This window comes from Pristis pectinata, chromosome 1 (assembly GCF_009764475.1).
Source record: "Pristis pectinata isolate sPriPec2 chromosome 1, sPriPec2.1.pri, whole genome shotgun sequence".
Taxonomy (NCBI): domain Eukaryota; kingdom Metazoa; phylum Chordata; class Chondrichthyes; order Rhinopristiformes; family Pristidae; genus Pristis; species Pristis pectinata.
In genome coordinates this window covers 113902709-113918406 of record NC_067405.1, presented here as the reverse complement: position 1 = coordinate 113918406, position 15698 = coordinate 113902709, and the positions used below count along the sequence as shown (strand labels likewise).

The 15698-nt window shown below is 40.7% G+C and overlaps 1 protein-coding gene across 1 annotated transcript in view; it reads right to left on the bottom strand.

The window, feature by feature from the left end:
- The window catches only part of wdhd1 (WD repeat and HMG-box DNA binding protein 1), a 62805-nt gene that overhangs the window by 45149 nt on the left and 1958 nt on the right, over positions 1-15698 (bottom strand). The window contains 3 exon segments of the mRNA XM_052016664.1: positions 2933-3084; positions 8285-8396; positions 10891-10980. Coding sequence (XP_051872624.1) covers positions 2933-3084; positions 8285-8396; positions 10891-10967 — 341 coding nt within the window. The 5' untranslated portion in view covers positions 10968-10980.

Below are 15698 nucleotides of genomic sequence, written 5' to 3'. Positions count from 1 at the left end.
ACCTCAGTACCACTTTCCTGCACTATCCCCACATCCCTCGATTCCCCCAATATCCAACAATCTATCGATCTCCATCTTCAATATTCTTGGCGATTAAGCCTCCACAGCCTCTTGTATACAGAATTCCAAATAGTCACAACTCTTTGGGCAAAGAAATTTCTTTGCATCAGTCCTGAATTACAGGCTCCTTATTTTGAGATTGGGATCCCTGGTTCATAGTCATAGAGTCGTACAACACAGAAACAGGCCCTTTGGCCCAACTGGTCCATGCCATTCATGATTCCCATCTAAGCTCGTCCTATTTGCCCGCATTAGGCCCATATCCCTCCAAGCCTTTCCTATCCACGTGCAAGTATCTTTTAATGTTGTTAATATAGCTGCCTCAACCACTTCCTCTGGCAGCTCATTTCATATACTGACCACACTGGGTGAAAAGGTTGCCCCTCGGGTTCCTATTAAATCTCTCCCCTCTAGTTCTCTATTCCCCAACACTGCATCAACCCTATCCATGCCCCTCACAATTTTATACCTCGACAAGATCACCACTCACTCTCCTATGCTCCAATGAAAAAAGTCCCAACCTGCTCGACCTCTCTCAATAACTCAGTCCTGAGTCCTGGCAACATCCTCCTAAATCTCCTCTGCACTCTTTCCAGCTTAATGGTATCTTTCCTATAGTAGCGTGACCCAAAACTGAACACAATATTCCAAATGTGGCCTCACCAATGTCTTGTAAAACTGCAACATAACATTCCAACTTCTATACTCAATGCCCTGACTGATGAAGGCCAGCATGCCAAAAGCCTTCTTCATCACCCCGTCTACCTGCGATGCCACTTTCAGGGAACCATGTAGTTGTACTCCTCAGTCCCTCTGTTCTACAACACACCCCATGGCCCTACCGTTCATTGTCTAAGTCCTACCCTCACTTGTTTTCCCAAAATTCAACACCTCACACTTAACCAAATTAAACTTCATTTGCCATTCCTCGACCCATTTATCCAGCTGATCAAGATCCCCCTGTAAATCTTGACAACTTTCTTCACTGTCAACGACACTACCTGTTTTAGCGTCATCTGCAAACTTACTAACCATGCCTTGCATTTTCTCATACAAATCATTGATATAGATGACAAATAGCAATGAGCCTAGCACCGACCCCTGGGTTTTTTTGTGAAGACCAAACAAAATCTCTCTCTACCATTTCCTTATTCCCCAATACAATTTCTTCTGCCTCTGTCTACAAGGGACCCTCATCAACTTTTGCTATTTTTTCCCCCATACAGAACATTCTACAGTTTCTTTTTGTTTATCAACAGATTATTCTCATATTCCTTGTACTTTGGCCCTTCTTTAATGAATTCTAAAATTTCCCAATTTCAAGCTCTTGCTCTTTTTGGCAACACTACCAAGTATTCACCTTTGATCTAAATCCTTATTTAACTTTTCTCATTCACCACAGCTATACCATTTTACTGTTTTGCGTTGTTTTGTTTAAAACATGCATCAATAGGATATATTTTGTTGTAGACTATGCATTATTTCTTTAAACGGTAATCAATGCTCATTTACTGACACCTCCATTAAATTGGTTTCCCAATAAACCATAGCCAAATCATACTTTACCTTTGCTGTTTGTTTTGCTTTAGATTTAAACCCTGTTTTGAAACTAAACTAAATCACTTTGAAACTTCGTGAAGGCTTATCACCTACCAAGTTTTTTAATTAATTCTTTCTCATTGCTTAAAACTTGATCTAAAATAGCCTGGTACCTCATTCGTTTCTCAACCTTCTGATCTAGAAAATCATCTGTACTACCTTCCATGAATACATTCTCTGTACTATTAATGCTCATTTGGTTGGCAAAATCTGCATGTAGATTAAAATCCCCCTTGAATACTTTATCATTCTTGTTACATCCATCTCTATTTTCCTGATTTATAGTCGCCCTACCTTGCCTTTACTATTTAGGGGCCTACAGATAACTTGCACCCATGTTTTCTGCCCTTTGTGGTTTCTTGACTGTACCTAAAATGAGTTTCCATGCTATGATCCTCTCTCTCTCTAGTTATACCAAGGCTACCCCTCTTTTTCCGTTTTTTCTGTCCCTTTTAAGAATTAAGCATCCTGGAGTATTTAATTCCGAACCTTATATCACTCTATAATCACATTTCTAATATTAATTAGATCATACCCATGAATTATATCATTAATTTACCTATCTTGTTACATATGCTGCATGTATTCAGTTTACATACCAACAATTTTGAGTTACCACCATTTTTCTGTTCTGAACCCAATATGCTTTCCCTTCCAGACTGACTCTAGTTATCAATACACTTGTTGCTACCTGCACTATCACCTTGTCCATCAAATACCTTGACCAAAACACTCCCCTCCACAATTTAGTTTAAAGCCTTACCTACAGGCCTGGTTATTTGATAGATTTAAATAAAGCCCGTTTCAACAGGACAGCTCCCCTCTTCCTCGATAGTAGGGCTAGTGGCCCATGAATTGAAACCTGTTTCTCTCCCACCCATCTTTGAGCCACACATCCAACTCTCAGAATTTAATGATTCAATACCAATTTGCATATGGTTCAGGTAGTAATCCTGAGATTATCTTTGTGTTTCTGCTGTTTAAATTGGACTCTAGATGCTCATAATCCTTCAGCAGAACCTTTTTCTTTGTCCTCTTTCTTTACCCTAGTTCTCCTCATTAACATAAATAATAAACTTCAATTTTTATAACATTAATTCACTATTTAAAATCAATAATAGTTCCAGGCCTTCCACCTGCAATCTTTTCACTGCCTCCAAAAATTGTGCAGTTAATTTAAAAAGCTTTAAAGAATTTTCCACCAACAACAACATTGAGAGCAACTAGGGCAAATTGGCTACAGGTGGTGATCATTTCTCCATTATTACATTACCTGGATCCAGCAGCAACACTAGTTGCATTGTTATTGAAGACAACATGGTTTGCTTCAGCAGTGAAGCGGGTTAAAATTCCTTCTGGTGAACCCTCAGGGAAAGAATTTACTTGAACAATGTTGTTAGAAACACTGGTAACAAGCATTCCATTCTAGAAGAGAGAAAAACGTTCATGAGATAATTATTGTCTCAAATCTAAAACAATTTCTATGAACATAAATCTCTCTGGACATAGCAGAAATAATATGCCACTTGGAGGCAGTGACCAGAGAGATGCCCCTAGAGATTCCCAAAGCATCCATTGCCTGCATTACAAGTAACCTTTTCTGGCACATGCCCAGCAAAGGTCAGTGGAAATGGGAATAAAAAAACATCTGCATGGAAATGATGTTCTATTCCATTTCAAAAGCAAGGTCAAAATACTTTACCATATTTTAAAACAGTGGTCACAGTTTCCATTGCACCACAGACAGAAGCCAACCAATGTACAAGTGCTGCACTAGAACTTCTATCCATTCAGGCTAAGTCTACTGCCAGCATGGCTCTGAATTCAACTACTGCTAAATACATCAAAGATGTCACAGTTCTTCAGCAATCTGTCCTCCAGGTGGTTAAGCCCCACTCAGGAGACTACCACGGGGTGAGGCTAAACAATTATTGGACATTCTGAAGGGGGAGGATAAACAGCCAGAGGTCACGGTCACATTGGTTTCAACAATACAAGTAAAAGAATGAAGAGGTCCTGCAAAATGAACTTAGGGAATTATGTAAGATATTCAAGAGCAGAACCTCTAAGATAGTAATCTCTGGGTTACTTCCAGTGGCACACGACTAGCAAGTATCAGAATTGCAGGATAGGTCAAATGAAAGTGTAGCCATAGGTGCTGTAGGAGGAAGGCTTTAGATTTCTGGCTCACTGGACTGCTTTTGAAGAAGGTAGGACCCATACAAGCTGCATGGGTTATACCTGAACAGGAATGGGTCCAATATCCTGACATGGAGATTTGCTAATGTTATTGGGGAAGTTTTAAACTAATTTGGCAGGGGACTGGGGCAGAAAGCGTATGTACATTTGGGAGAGGTACAGACAAATATAGAAGGAAAACTGGAATGAGTTAGTTCAGTAGGCAGAGCATGCATGATAAAGTAATAGGAGAAATGCAAGGCTAAATTGCATTTACTTTAATGCAAGGAGTGTGACTAATAAGGCAGATGAACTGCCAGTGTTGATTAGTTCATGGGAACATGATATTGTTGCTGTCATAACAATATGGTTGAAAGCAAAAAATGACTGCTGGAGGAACTCAGCAGGTCAAGCAGCATCTGTAAAGAGAAATGGACAGTTGGCGATTTGGGTCAAGATCCTTCAATCTGGCCTTTTGCTTCAGTTTCCAGCATCTGCAGTCTCTTGTGGCAACATGGGTGAAAGGATGGGTCACCACTATCTAGGGACACAAAGAGCACTTTCAGGTGAGGCAGAGATTCACATACACCTCCACCTGGTCAATTGCATTCGGTTCTTAGGATGTGGCCTCCTCGACATTGGCAAGACTAGGCATAGAATAGGCAACTGTTTTGTAATCCCGAGCTTCTAGTTACACATCTTTGCAACTCCACTTCCCATTCCCACACAGACCCATTCTCAGCCTTCTCCACTGCCACGGTGAGGCCAAACGCAAACCAGAAGATCAACACCTCGTGTTCCACTTCGTTAGTCAACAGCCCAATAGCATGAACATTGAATTTTCCAATTTCAGGTAGCCCACTCCCACCAGTCTACCCAGGGTCGCTCACCTGTTCCATTCCTCACCCAACCTGCCCTCCCCCATCTGGTTCCATCTGCCCATCACCCACATACCCATCTACCTGGTCCTCTCTTGGTTCACCTTTTTCATTCCCTCCCCCACCTGGTTCCATCTGCCTGTCATCCCTCCCTTGTGGTTCCACAGATCAACCACCAGCCTCTGACTCTACTCTTCCCCCTCCACTCCCCCAACCAACTCTATCTGCCAAATATTTATTTTTTACCCATTTCCACCCATCACCTATTAGCCTCTATCTCCACTCCTTCCTCCCCTTCACCATTTGCCCATCAATCTCCCTCCATAATGGCTCTACCCATTATCTACAAGCCTCTGTTCGACCCCTCCCTCTCACCTCTATATACTGGCTACCTTCCTTTACACTCTTATTATCTTGACTCGAACATCCCTTTGCTTCTTGACCCACTGAGCAATGCAGGTGTTGGCATTGTGATATTGATCAAGGTGTGCCTTACTTCAGTAATTAGGGAGGATAACCTAGAAGGATCTTTAAATGAGACCATACATTTGGAGCTTAGAAATAAAAATAGGACAACCAATATGCTAAGGGTATACTACAATCCCCTTAACAGTCAGAAGGAGATAGAAAAACAGATGTAGACAAATCAAAGAGACATGCAAGAATAATAGGGCAATATTTCAACTTTCTCTTAGCTGGGATCACCTTAGTGTAAAAGGCTTAGAAGCACTTGGTAGCCATGAGGGCTTTTCAAGTCAGTACATAGATAGTCCAACAAGAGAAGGGACAGTAATAGGACCTAATCCTAGGGAACTTAGCCAGGCAAGTGGCTGGAGTGTCAATGGGAGAACACTTCAGAGATGGTGACCATGACTGTCGGTTTCAAGGTTGTTATGGAAAAGGACAAGGATGGACCAGAAATTAAGGTGCTGAACTGGGAGAATGCCAAATTTTAATACACAAGACAGGACTAGGCAGGCAAGTTTAAATTTGACCAGGAGGAATCATGCACGTTCAGGATCAATGTCTTCCTGCAGGGACAAAAGGTAACAAGTCCAAGGAACCTGGATGCCAAGAGATAGAGGTTGGATAAAGAATAAAAAAGCATATGGCAGATAAATGGAACTAAAACCAGGTGATCCCTGACAGGAATATAGGAAGTGCAGGGGGGCTACTTAAAGAAATTAGGGAAGCATGAACTATCACTGGCAGAGAAGACTAAAGAAAATTGGAAAGCATTTTCTAAGTGTATTAAGGGCGAGAGGGTAATTAGAGAAAGAGTAGGGACCATTCGTGTCCATGCAACTTTACACAAAGCCAGAGGATCGCGGTGGGGTCCTAAATAAATACGTCTCATTTGCATTCATTAAGGACATCGAAGCTGAAGAATTCAGGAAGGGGTACAGTGAAAGTCTCGAACAAGTTATCATTAAAAAGAAGTATTAAGTATCTGAGCAGGCTTAGAGGAGGATAAATCACCAGGGTCCGATGAGAAATATCCCAGGTTGTTCTGGAAGGCAAAGGAAGAGATTGCTAGGGCTCTGACAGAGATTTTGAAATCTTCACTGCCCATAGACAAGGAGTCAGGTGACTTGGTCAGCAAATATGGTATCTTTATTCAAGGGCAGCAGGGATAAGCCAGGTAATTATAGGCCCATAAGGCCAACGTCAGTCTTAGGAAAATATTCTGAGAAACAGAATTATGTGTAATTAGAAAAACAAGGATTAATCAAAGATAGATAGCATAGCTTTGAAGGGGAGGAAGGCGAGACTCTGTTTGACCAATTTATTCCAAAGGTGTAGCTAAATGTATTGATGAGGATAGTACAACTGATGTAATCTACATGAATTTCAGTAAAGCCTTTAGCAAGGTGCCATATGGAAATGGTCCAAATGGTTAGAGTCCATAGGCACCATGGAAAGTTGGCAAAGTGGATCCAAAATTGGTTTGGTAAGAGGGTGATAGTAGGTGGTTGTTTTTGTGACTGGAAGCACATTCATGCATCCAGTATGCATATCTTATCACATGCCTTTATTTAAATTAATTTAGTGGATTGTGCAATTTTCTTCTGGACATGCCGACTTTCAGAATGTTGCTGATATTGGGAATGGACAACAGTGATGGTGTTAAATGGAGGAATAGAGACCATCACTTCATACAGGCACCATCAGTTGGGGGTTGCCACATTATTCTCAATACGATAAAGTTTTGGCACAGACTAGAAGGGCCAAATGGCCTGTTTTCTGTGCTGTAATGTTCTATGGTTCTAAAGCATGTCAAGGTCCCTGTGCATAAGGGCACAAGTGGCCCAAGTGGACTTTCTATGTCCTAAATTGGTAGAGTGGGGTCCTTAAGTGAATCAGGACTAGAAGCTAGATCTTGACTGCATAAAAAAAAGCTCCTCCTGTTAACATTTGCTGAATTCTTTCTTCTGCTTCCAGGTTCTGCATAGTAGGCAAGATCAGAGCTTTCAGAATGGTGCTGTAGAGGTCTGGATCAAAACTGGGTCGCTGAAGCTGTCCTCTAGTTGTGCCACTGTGTGACTGATTTTAATTAATCTCTCCAACAAAATCTGGACTTAGAATTCAGGGATAGAGGAACTAGCCTTTCTATTGCAAGGACCATTCATGTATCTGGCATGGTAGTTGAAATATATTGGGGACAGCAAATTGCCTCAGGATGAGCACATTCTACAAGTTTCCCAGATGCACAACATCGATCATGAGAATTTTTTTGTTGGTGGTCACGCACTACTTGTACATTGAAAGAGTGATAGCCTTTTGTGATTTATAAGGAGCTCAAGGATGACATGCAAAACCCATGAGTACAGTCCATTGCTCCTTAGACCTTGGGAAGCCTGCAATCCTGGCAAATCTGCTCACCAGCTGGTATCTACTCAAGGAGAAGGAGATGAATTCCCTTCTCCTTGATGTTTCATACTGTCACAACTGACCTAGAAAACCCAAGTTTTGGATGTATTGTGATGGAAGCATGTCCACAGTGAGACTTGGGTTGCATGTACACTTTAGAACCTCTGCCTCTCTCCGTTGGTCTTTTCTAGCAAGTTGACTTTGCCATTGATCTTCTCCTGGTCATAATCATTAATAATTGATTTAAAGAACTTACATTAACTTGCACAAGATATACATGCAAGAGATTCCAGAACAAAGACATAAAATAAAAATTTAAGTATGATAAATGTCGAAAGTGAAGCATCTCCTCATTAACATATGTAGAGAAGAAAAACAACAATTTTCATGACCACTTTGGATTGAAACCTTCAATTGGTATTATCACAAACATCTTCCTTCAATGTACTACTAAGCTTAAGTTTGCAGGTGACATTATGAAACTATGTTCTCTGGTTTTAAAATCTTGGCATTCCCAGCAATATTACCTTCCCATTCAAACCTCAGTTACATTAACATAATATTTTAAATGTAATAATTGTCATTTCTTAACATGTTTGAATTTATAATTGCATTTTTCCATAAATTACAACATATACCAAATAAAACATTTACATTTCATAACAGCAGGGATTTGAAAGAGCAAAGGAATCACATACCCGGAGAGCCAGTGAGTAAACTTTATCACCAACATTGATTGATTTGGGGTCATCATCATCTAAACTTTCCCATATTCTAACATCACCATCACTACCACCGGTTACAATATATCTGGAATTTTAAAAAGATTTATTTAATTAAGAACCCTCAAAAGATGATTACTTTATTGTCAGTCTTGATCATAACATATCATCTTTTCTGTCAGAATGGTTGCAAGCTCCATTCCAGGATCAAGAACATGAAAAATATAAGCGGAACTAAACCGTTCAGCTCCTCATGCTTTCTCTGCTATTGAGCCAGTCGTGGCTGACCTCTTACTTGGTGCCATTTTCCTGCACTAACCCAATATCCCTTAATTCCCTTGAAATCTAAAAGAGTAATGACCTTTTATTTTGAAAATATTCAACAACAAGATTAACTAAAATTTGGGTGAAGAAATTGCTTCTCATTTCAATACCTAATAGCTAACGCCTTATTTTGAGATTATAACCACAGGTTCTAGAAACCCTATCAGGGAAACCAGCACCTTGTCAAGCCCATAAGAATTTTGTATGCTTCAATAAGGTCACTTCTCATTCTTGTAGACTCAACACAGAAAATGCTGAGTCAACGTAATCTCTCCTCATGTGACAAACCTGCCATCCCCAGAATCAAAAATTCAAATAGAAAATACTGGAGATGCTCAGCAGGTCAGGCAGCATCTGCGGACAGAGAAACATAGCTAACGCTTCTGGTCAATGAAGCTTTGTCAAAACTGGAAAAGTGAGAAAACAAGCACAATTGTAAGTTGCAGAGAGGAAGAGAGGTGGAGAATGTCTGTGATAGGGTGGAGACCAAGGTTGTCTAGGTGGCACACTTGCTTTTGGGTGTTAATCATAACTCTTCTGACTGGAGGAATATAAATAGGGGAAGATGAATGAGGCACATAGAGAGCCAAAACAAAAGAAAAGAACACTGCCAGGGTGGTGTAGAGGCTGATACAATAGGGACATTTAAAAGACTCTTAGATAGGCACATGGATGTAAGGGCTGTGTAGGAGGGGAAGGGTTAGGTTGATCGTGGAGTTGGTTTATACAGATTGGCAAAACATTGTGGGCCGAAGGGCCTGTACTGTGCTGTACTGTTCTAAGTTTTATGTTCTAAAATGCTGGAAATATGAGAGGCAAACCATAGTAATTGCTTGAAATCAAAAATAAAAGAGAATGCTGGAAATACTGAGCAGATCAGGCAACATCTATTGGGAGAGAAAAATTGAATTAATGTTACAGGTCAATGGTCTCATATCACAACTGGAGAGTTCTGACACACAGTGGAAAGGCTGAAATTGTTGAATTCAGTATCGAGTCCAGTGACTGCAATGTGTCAAGACTGAAGATAAGCTAATGTTTCTCAAGCATATGATGGGCTTCATTTGAGCGTGTAACAGAACAAAGATGGAGAGATCATTGGGAGAATGGGATGGAAAATTGCCATAACAGGCCTCGAGAAGCTCAGGGACACTCTTGTGGACTGAATGGGGATGTCTGTAAAGCAGTTGCCCAATCTGCTTTTGGTTTCACCAGTGCAGAGATCAACAGATGGTGACTACAGGCATTTCTGTTTTTATTTTAAATTTCCAGTATCTGTAGATTTTGCTTTGCAACCCCAGGAGTCAACCTGAGTGGTGAACCTACCCTATACTTGTTGTAGAGGGCATGCATTCTTCCTTCGGCAGGGGTAGCCTAGACATTTGCATGATACAGGCCTCTTAAGTATAAACTGCAACTTCAAATAAAAGCACTCAATGACAATTCTTCTACGAGAAAGAAGAAATCATTCTTTCTGGGAGCAAAGGGAAAGAGATAGAGAGTTGAAAGAAGATGAATCTGTGAGATTTTCTTCAATTAATATCGCACAGCAGCTGATGGAGGGTAGATTTAGAAGAACTAGGAGGGCCAAGTATGTTATCACATAATGAAAAAAGGAAATATTGCTTACAATGAATAGTTCAGGGATATTTTTGTGCATGATGGCAAGACACGTCCATCCCATGCCCAGTTCTTGTTTTACATCAAGAAATTCAGAAGCAAGGAGGATAATTATCAAGTTATTCTCTTAACTGGAAGAGGAATGGAGAAAGGCCTTGCAAGAGGTGATCTGCCATTATCACATCACAAATAATACATGGTGATGAAAATGCTGATAAGAATACAAGAAATAGGACCACTTGGAAGAGTAGACCAAATAACCAGTTTAATCTTGGCCTTGGCTCCATTTTCCTGCAGTTGCCCATAACCCTCAATTCCCCTGAAGACCAAAAATTTCAACCTTTAATTTATTCCAAGAATCATCATCCATATCTCTCTGGGGTAGAAAATTCCAAAGATTCACAATTCTGTTAAAGAATAAATTCTTTCCCATCTTTGTCTTAAATGGGTGAACCCTTATTCTGAAATTAGTTCTAGATTCCACCCTCCTGTCAAATTCCAGAGGGGGGAAACATTGTCTCAGCACCTACTTTGTCACACCCCTAAATCATTATCTTGACAGATAGTTTAAAAACAGTTTAAAATAGAGCATACTGAAGTTAAACTCTATTAAATCAGGATATATCAAGGTACCTTACCTTCCCGTTTCATCAAAACAAACACCAGTGTATCCCTCAGGGTGTGCATATCGCATTGGCTTTCTCTCAGCTGGCATCTTCAGTTGCTGTCTTAACCAAGGAAAAATAATATTCAAAGAGAAAGTATAGGAAGATTTTGTAGGTTATAACAACATTTTCTAACAAAGATGTATTTTTAATTTAAAATCCATTAACCAGTCTCAATTTTTGTTACATATAATGAGAAATGAAAATTTGGGGAGTGGTTTGGTGGATTGTTGGGGAGGATGCGGGCACAATACACTTAATCCAAAGAAATTGACCTTTTCATTTAAGAAAATGAAACAAATTCAAATGTATTTATTTGCATGTAATTTCCTCAAAACCTACTAGGTTATTCCTGGGATCACAGATAATATACTGGAGTAATTAACTCCACTGCAAACAATGTAGGCCACAAGTTTGAACTGGTCTGAAGGATGCCAAACACCAGAAAAATGATAAAATAAACTGGCAGGGTGTCGAAGTCAGAGCTTGTAGCACGTAACTAACAACAATCTCTACTTACATTGCAACTGCAAATACATCATTGAGATACGTAGGGTGTTAGCAAAAGTGCATATACAGCGAAAGCTTAGTTGTCCAGCACATGCAGGATGAGACAGGTGCTAAATATTGAAATATGCCAATTAACCTTTATACTGCCCTCAGTACTGATCTGGTGTTGGCCTGGTAAACCCCTCTGAAGAGCCCACTTCTGGAGTATAATCGCTTGAAGTGCGAACTAACTAAGCTTACAGGTCCTAAAGTGGCTGAGGGTGTGGTCCTAATGCAGGGAAATGGGTTTAGGGTGTAGATGAGGCAAAAGGTCAGCATGGAAGCAATGAGCCAAAGGGCTCGTTTCTGAGCTCTGCAACTCTTGTGACTCTGTTGCTGTCGTTGTATAGGCAGGGTGGAGATGATTGGGTAATTCCCTTATTAATCAAACATAGTTACTGAAACTGAATTTAAGGCACGTAATTAGATGTAACATATTTCTCATTGAAGAATAATTGCTCTATTTTATTGAAAGAACTTGGTGCAGTTTTTATTTGATTTGTTTTTTTGTTCACTAAACAGTCTGTTTCCAGAGTAAATTGACTTTGCTGTAGAGTTTACTGCTTCAACTGTCAAACGAGTCTTTAACGGATTGACTCATGGTGTTGACAATAAATACTCTGTACAGCATGAAAAACATATCTAGAACTGAGCCACATAAGGAAATATTAGAACAAAGAAAACAAAGGCTTGATAAAGCAGGTACATTTTAAGGAGAAAGTTAAAGGAAGAAAGAAACAAGTTTGCTTAATTTTCTGATGGGTGGCAAGCAAGTACTGGTGATGGCAGCATTACGGGGAGGCTGTGATCCTAGAAAACAGCCCATATCACAATTTTCCACAATGCAAATCCACGTCATCTATGCATGTATCAAAAAGTGCAATTTTCTATGAAAAATAGGAGACAAGCTGAAATCTGGAACAACAAACAATCTACTGGAGGAACTCCGCAAGTCAATGCAGGGTCCTGATGCAGGGTTTTGACCCGAAACATTGACAATTCCTTTCCTCCCACAGATGCTGCTTGACCCGCTGAGTTCCTCCAGCAGATTGTTTGTTGCTTGAAAATTAAATCCTGTGTTAATTTATGTACTTTTTTTTAAAACCACAGAGTCCACAAGAGTGAATTTTATACCATCTCTCAAATTTTTGGTAGTGATTTGTGAATTCTGTAAGGGGCAACTTCCATTATCCAAATGGTCGTAACATGGGGGTTACCTATAAGTTGTGAAGGAGACATATGGAAGCTACTTGTAAGTCTTAATATTTAGATGGAGGAAAATTGGATGTTAGAGAGACAGAGGGTAGCAAGGTACAGCTAGACACAAGTGTATATATGAAAAATACCAATTTTTTCACTAAAGGGTAGCACCTAGTTGAAAGAGGGCTTGGGATAGATCTTAGGAAGACCCCAGAGGTAACTGTAATGAATCAGGAAGCGCCTCCTTCCCAGGGCACCAATGCTCAAGACGAGAGGTCATGGCTTTAAGGTTATGGGTGGGAGGTTCAGGGGAGATGTCACAGGGAGGTTTTTCACCCAGAGAGTGGTTGGTGCATGGAATGCACTGCCTGGGGTGGTGGTGGAGGCAGATACATTGAACAGGTTCAAGAGCTTGTTGGATAGGCATATGGAGGAATGTGAGATAGAGGGATATGCGGGAGGAAGGGGTTAGGTAGCGTGAGGGTGGTCTGATGGACAGCACAACATGGTGGGCCAAAGGGCCTGTTTTGGGCTGTATGGTTCTATGGAAGTCATGCAGGTAATGGTCTGACAATGCTTAAAAGAAAGAATGGAAATAGATAATGGTCAAGGGGCAGAATAGCAGTTTTGGACACCAAACTGGACAACTTCTAGCCCAACAGTGAAACTGCCAGTTTCAAAACAAAAACAATGACTTTTAGCTTTCAGGTGAAAATGTCATGCCTCAATAGGAAAGCGAGGAGAGGGTCAGCAAGCGAAAGTTCCATAATTTTATGCACCTACTGAACCACTGTGTGAAGCTAGTCCTTCACCTAGAAAATGGCTACCTGACCTCAATACTCAGTCATCTAACCTTGATTCTCACCTTCAGACAGTTAAGCTCCAACCCAAACTTCAGCAAGCCTGCTAGCATAATTTCCAGCTGATCCACTATTCCCAGTCCCCCACAATCAGCCTACGAGGATGAAAACCTAGCCACAAATCACTTCATTGCCATCAACAATCAGAATTTCCTTGACCTCCATAACCAAACCCAACACACTTCAATCAGCATTAAGCTCCAGATTCTTTCACTCAGCCAGAATTTTTCCCCTGACCACTGCTGATCTCAGTTTCTTTCAATCACCAGCAAGTTTTGTTTGGCACCCACAGTACACGCTCTTAGTTTCAAATGAAAAACGGGACAACCCCACATTCACTACATGTGCACTGTGGCTGCCAACAATCATCTTTGTTTTAATGTTAACTGGCTTCCCTACTGTCCTGATACCCTCTTTTCTTGAGCCCAAATGATGAATTACTTCCCATTTCAGTACTGCAAAAACCCCAACCCTAAGTGCACTCCTTTGAAAATGTTATTTGTCCACAACCTCCCCAGAACCCTAATGACATTAAAGGCATACATGAGATTGAGCTCTTTTGGCACAATGAGGCTCTGCAATCCACCTACATTGAATCATACTACTCAGCTTAATTTTCACAATCCCTATCAGATTTTCAAAAGTTTGAAAAAGGACTTGAAGATTGAAGAAACCAAATCTAAGAGGAAAGTACACAGTAAATAGCAGGACCCTTGGGAGAATTGAGGTGCAAGTCTACAGCTCCTTGTAAGAGAAAACACAAGTAGAAAGGGTGGCAAAGAAGGCATATGGCATACTTGCCTTCATAGGTTAGCATGTTGAATACAAGAGTCAAGAAGTCATGTTGCAGCTGTTTAAAACTTTGGTTAGGCCACATAGGAGTATTGCGTGCATTTCTGGTCACGCCATTACATGAAGGATGTGGAGGCTTTGGAGAGGGTACAGAAGAGGTTCACCAGCATGTTGCCTGGAGTAGAGAGTATTAGCGATAAGGTGAGATTGGACAAACTTGAATTGTTTTCTCTGGAATGTCAGAGACTGAGGGTCAACCAGATAGAAATATGTAAAATTATGAGAGGCATAGGTAGGGTAGATAGTCAGTCTTTTTCCCAGGGTGGAAATGGCAAATACTAGAGGGCATGATGTGAGAGGGAGAAAGTTTAAAGGAGATTTACAAAACAAATTTTATTTTAAAACACTCAGAGTGGTGGGTGCCTGTAACACATTGCCAAGTGGTGGAACCAGATACAATAAGCAACTTTTAAAAGACACTTGGACAGGCACATAAACAGGCAGGGAATGGAGGGACATAGACCACATGCAGATAGATAGGATTAGCTTAAATTAGCATCACAGTCGGCATGGACATTGTGGGCCTTTCCTGTGTTGTACTGTTCTATGACTAAGAAAGAGGATACTTGATCAAAACTTAAAGGATTTTCAAGATGATTTTACCCTCCTTTCCCTGCCACCTCAACCTTCAGCTCTCATCAGGAATGTGAAATGTTCATGTACTTTGAGTCCAGCTACCTTTGTGGCTCCCTCACATGCCCCCTTTTCCAATTTCAGGTTAAACTAACTCTTTGGGGTCTCAACTCTAATCCTGAACTTCCAATGCCTTCGGCTTCTCCTCTGCCTGCTTTCAATTCCACTGCAAGCTCACAACCTCAATGAGCTTCCAGCTACTCACTGGATCCTCTCCCATTAAGCTGCTAACCAAACTACTTTGCTTCCCATTCTCACGGCAACAGACATAGTAAACAATTTCCTCAGTGTCAAATGAATTTCCTCAGTGTCTGTGACCACAACCAGAGCATAGCTACAGATGCAGTTTCAAAGACATGAAAACAAAATCTATGCTGATACATCAGAGCAAGGAAGTGACATATTTCAGACATTAAACCAAGGTTCCACCTGGCCTATAATATGTGCACGAAAGAAACCATAGTACTATTTAAATAAGAGCAATGTCCTCAGCGGCAGTAGATGTAAACTGCTGGAAGAACTCAAAATGTCAAGCAGCATCTGGGGAGGCAAAGCGATTGTACACGTTTCGAGTCAAGGCTCTCCATCAGGATTGACGGCACAGAGGAAGATCGACAGTGTATAGAAATGAGAGGGAGGGGTGAGAGAGGCTGGTAGTAATATTGGGGAGAGTGGTGGGAGGGTAGG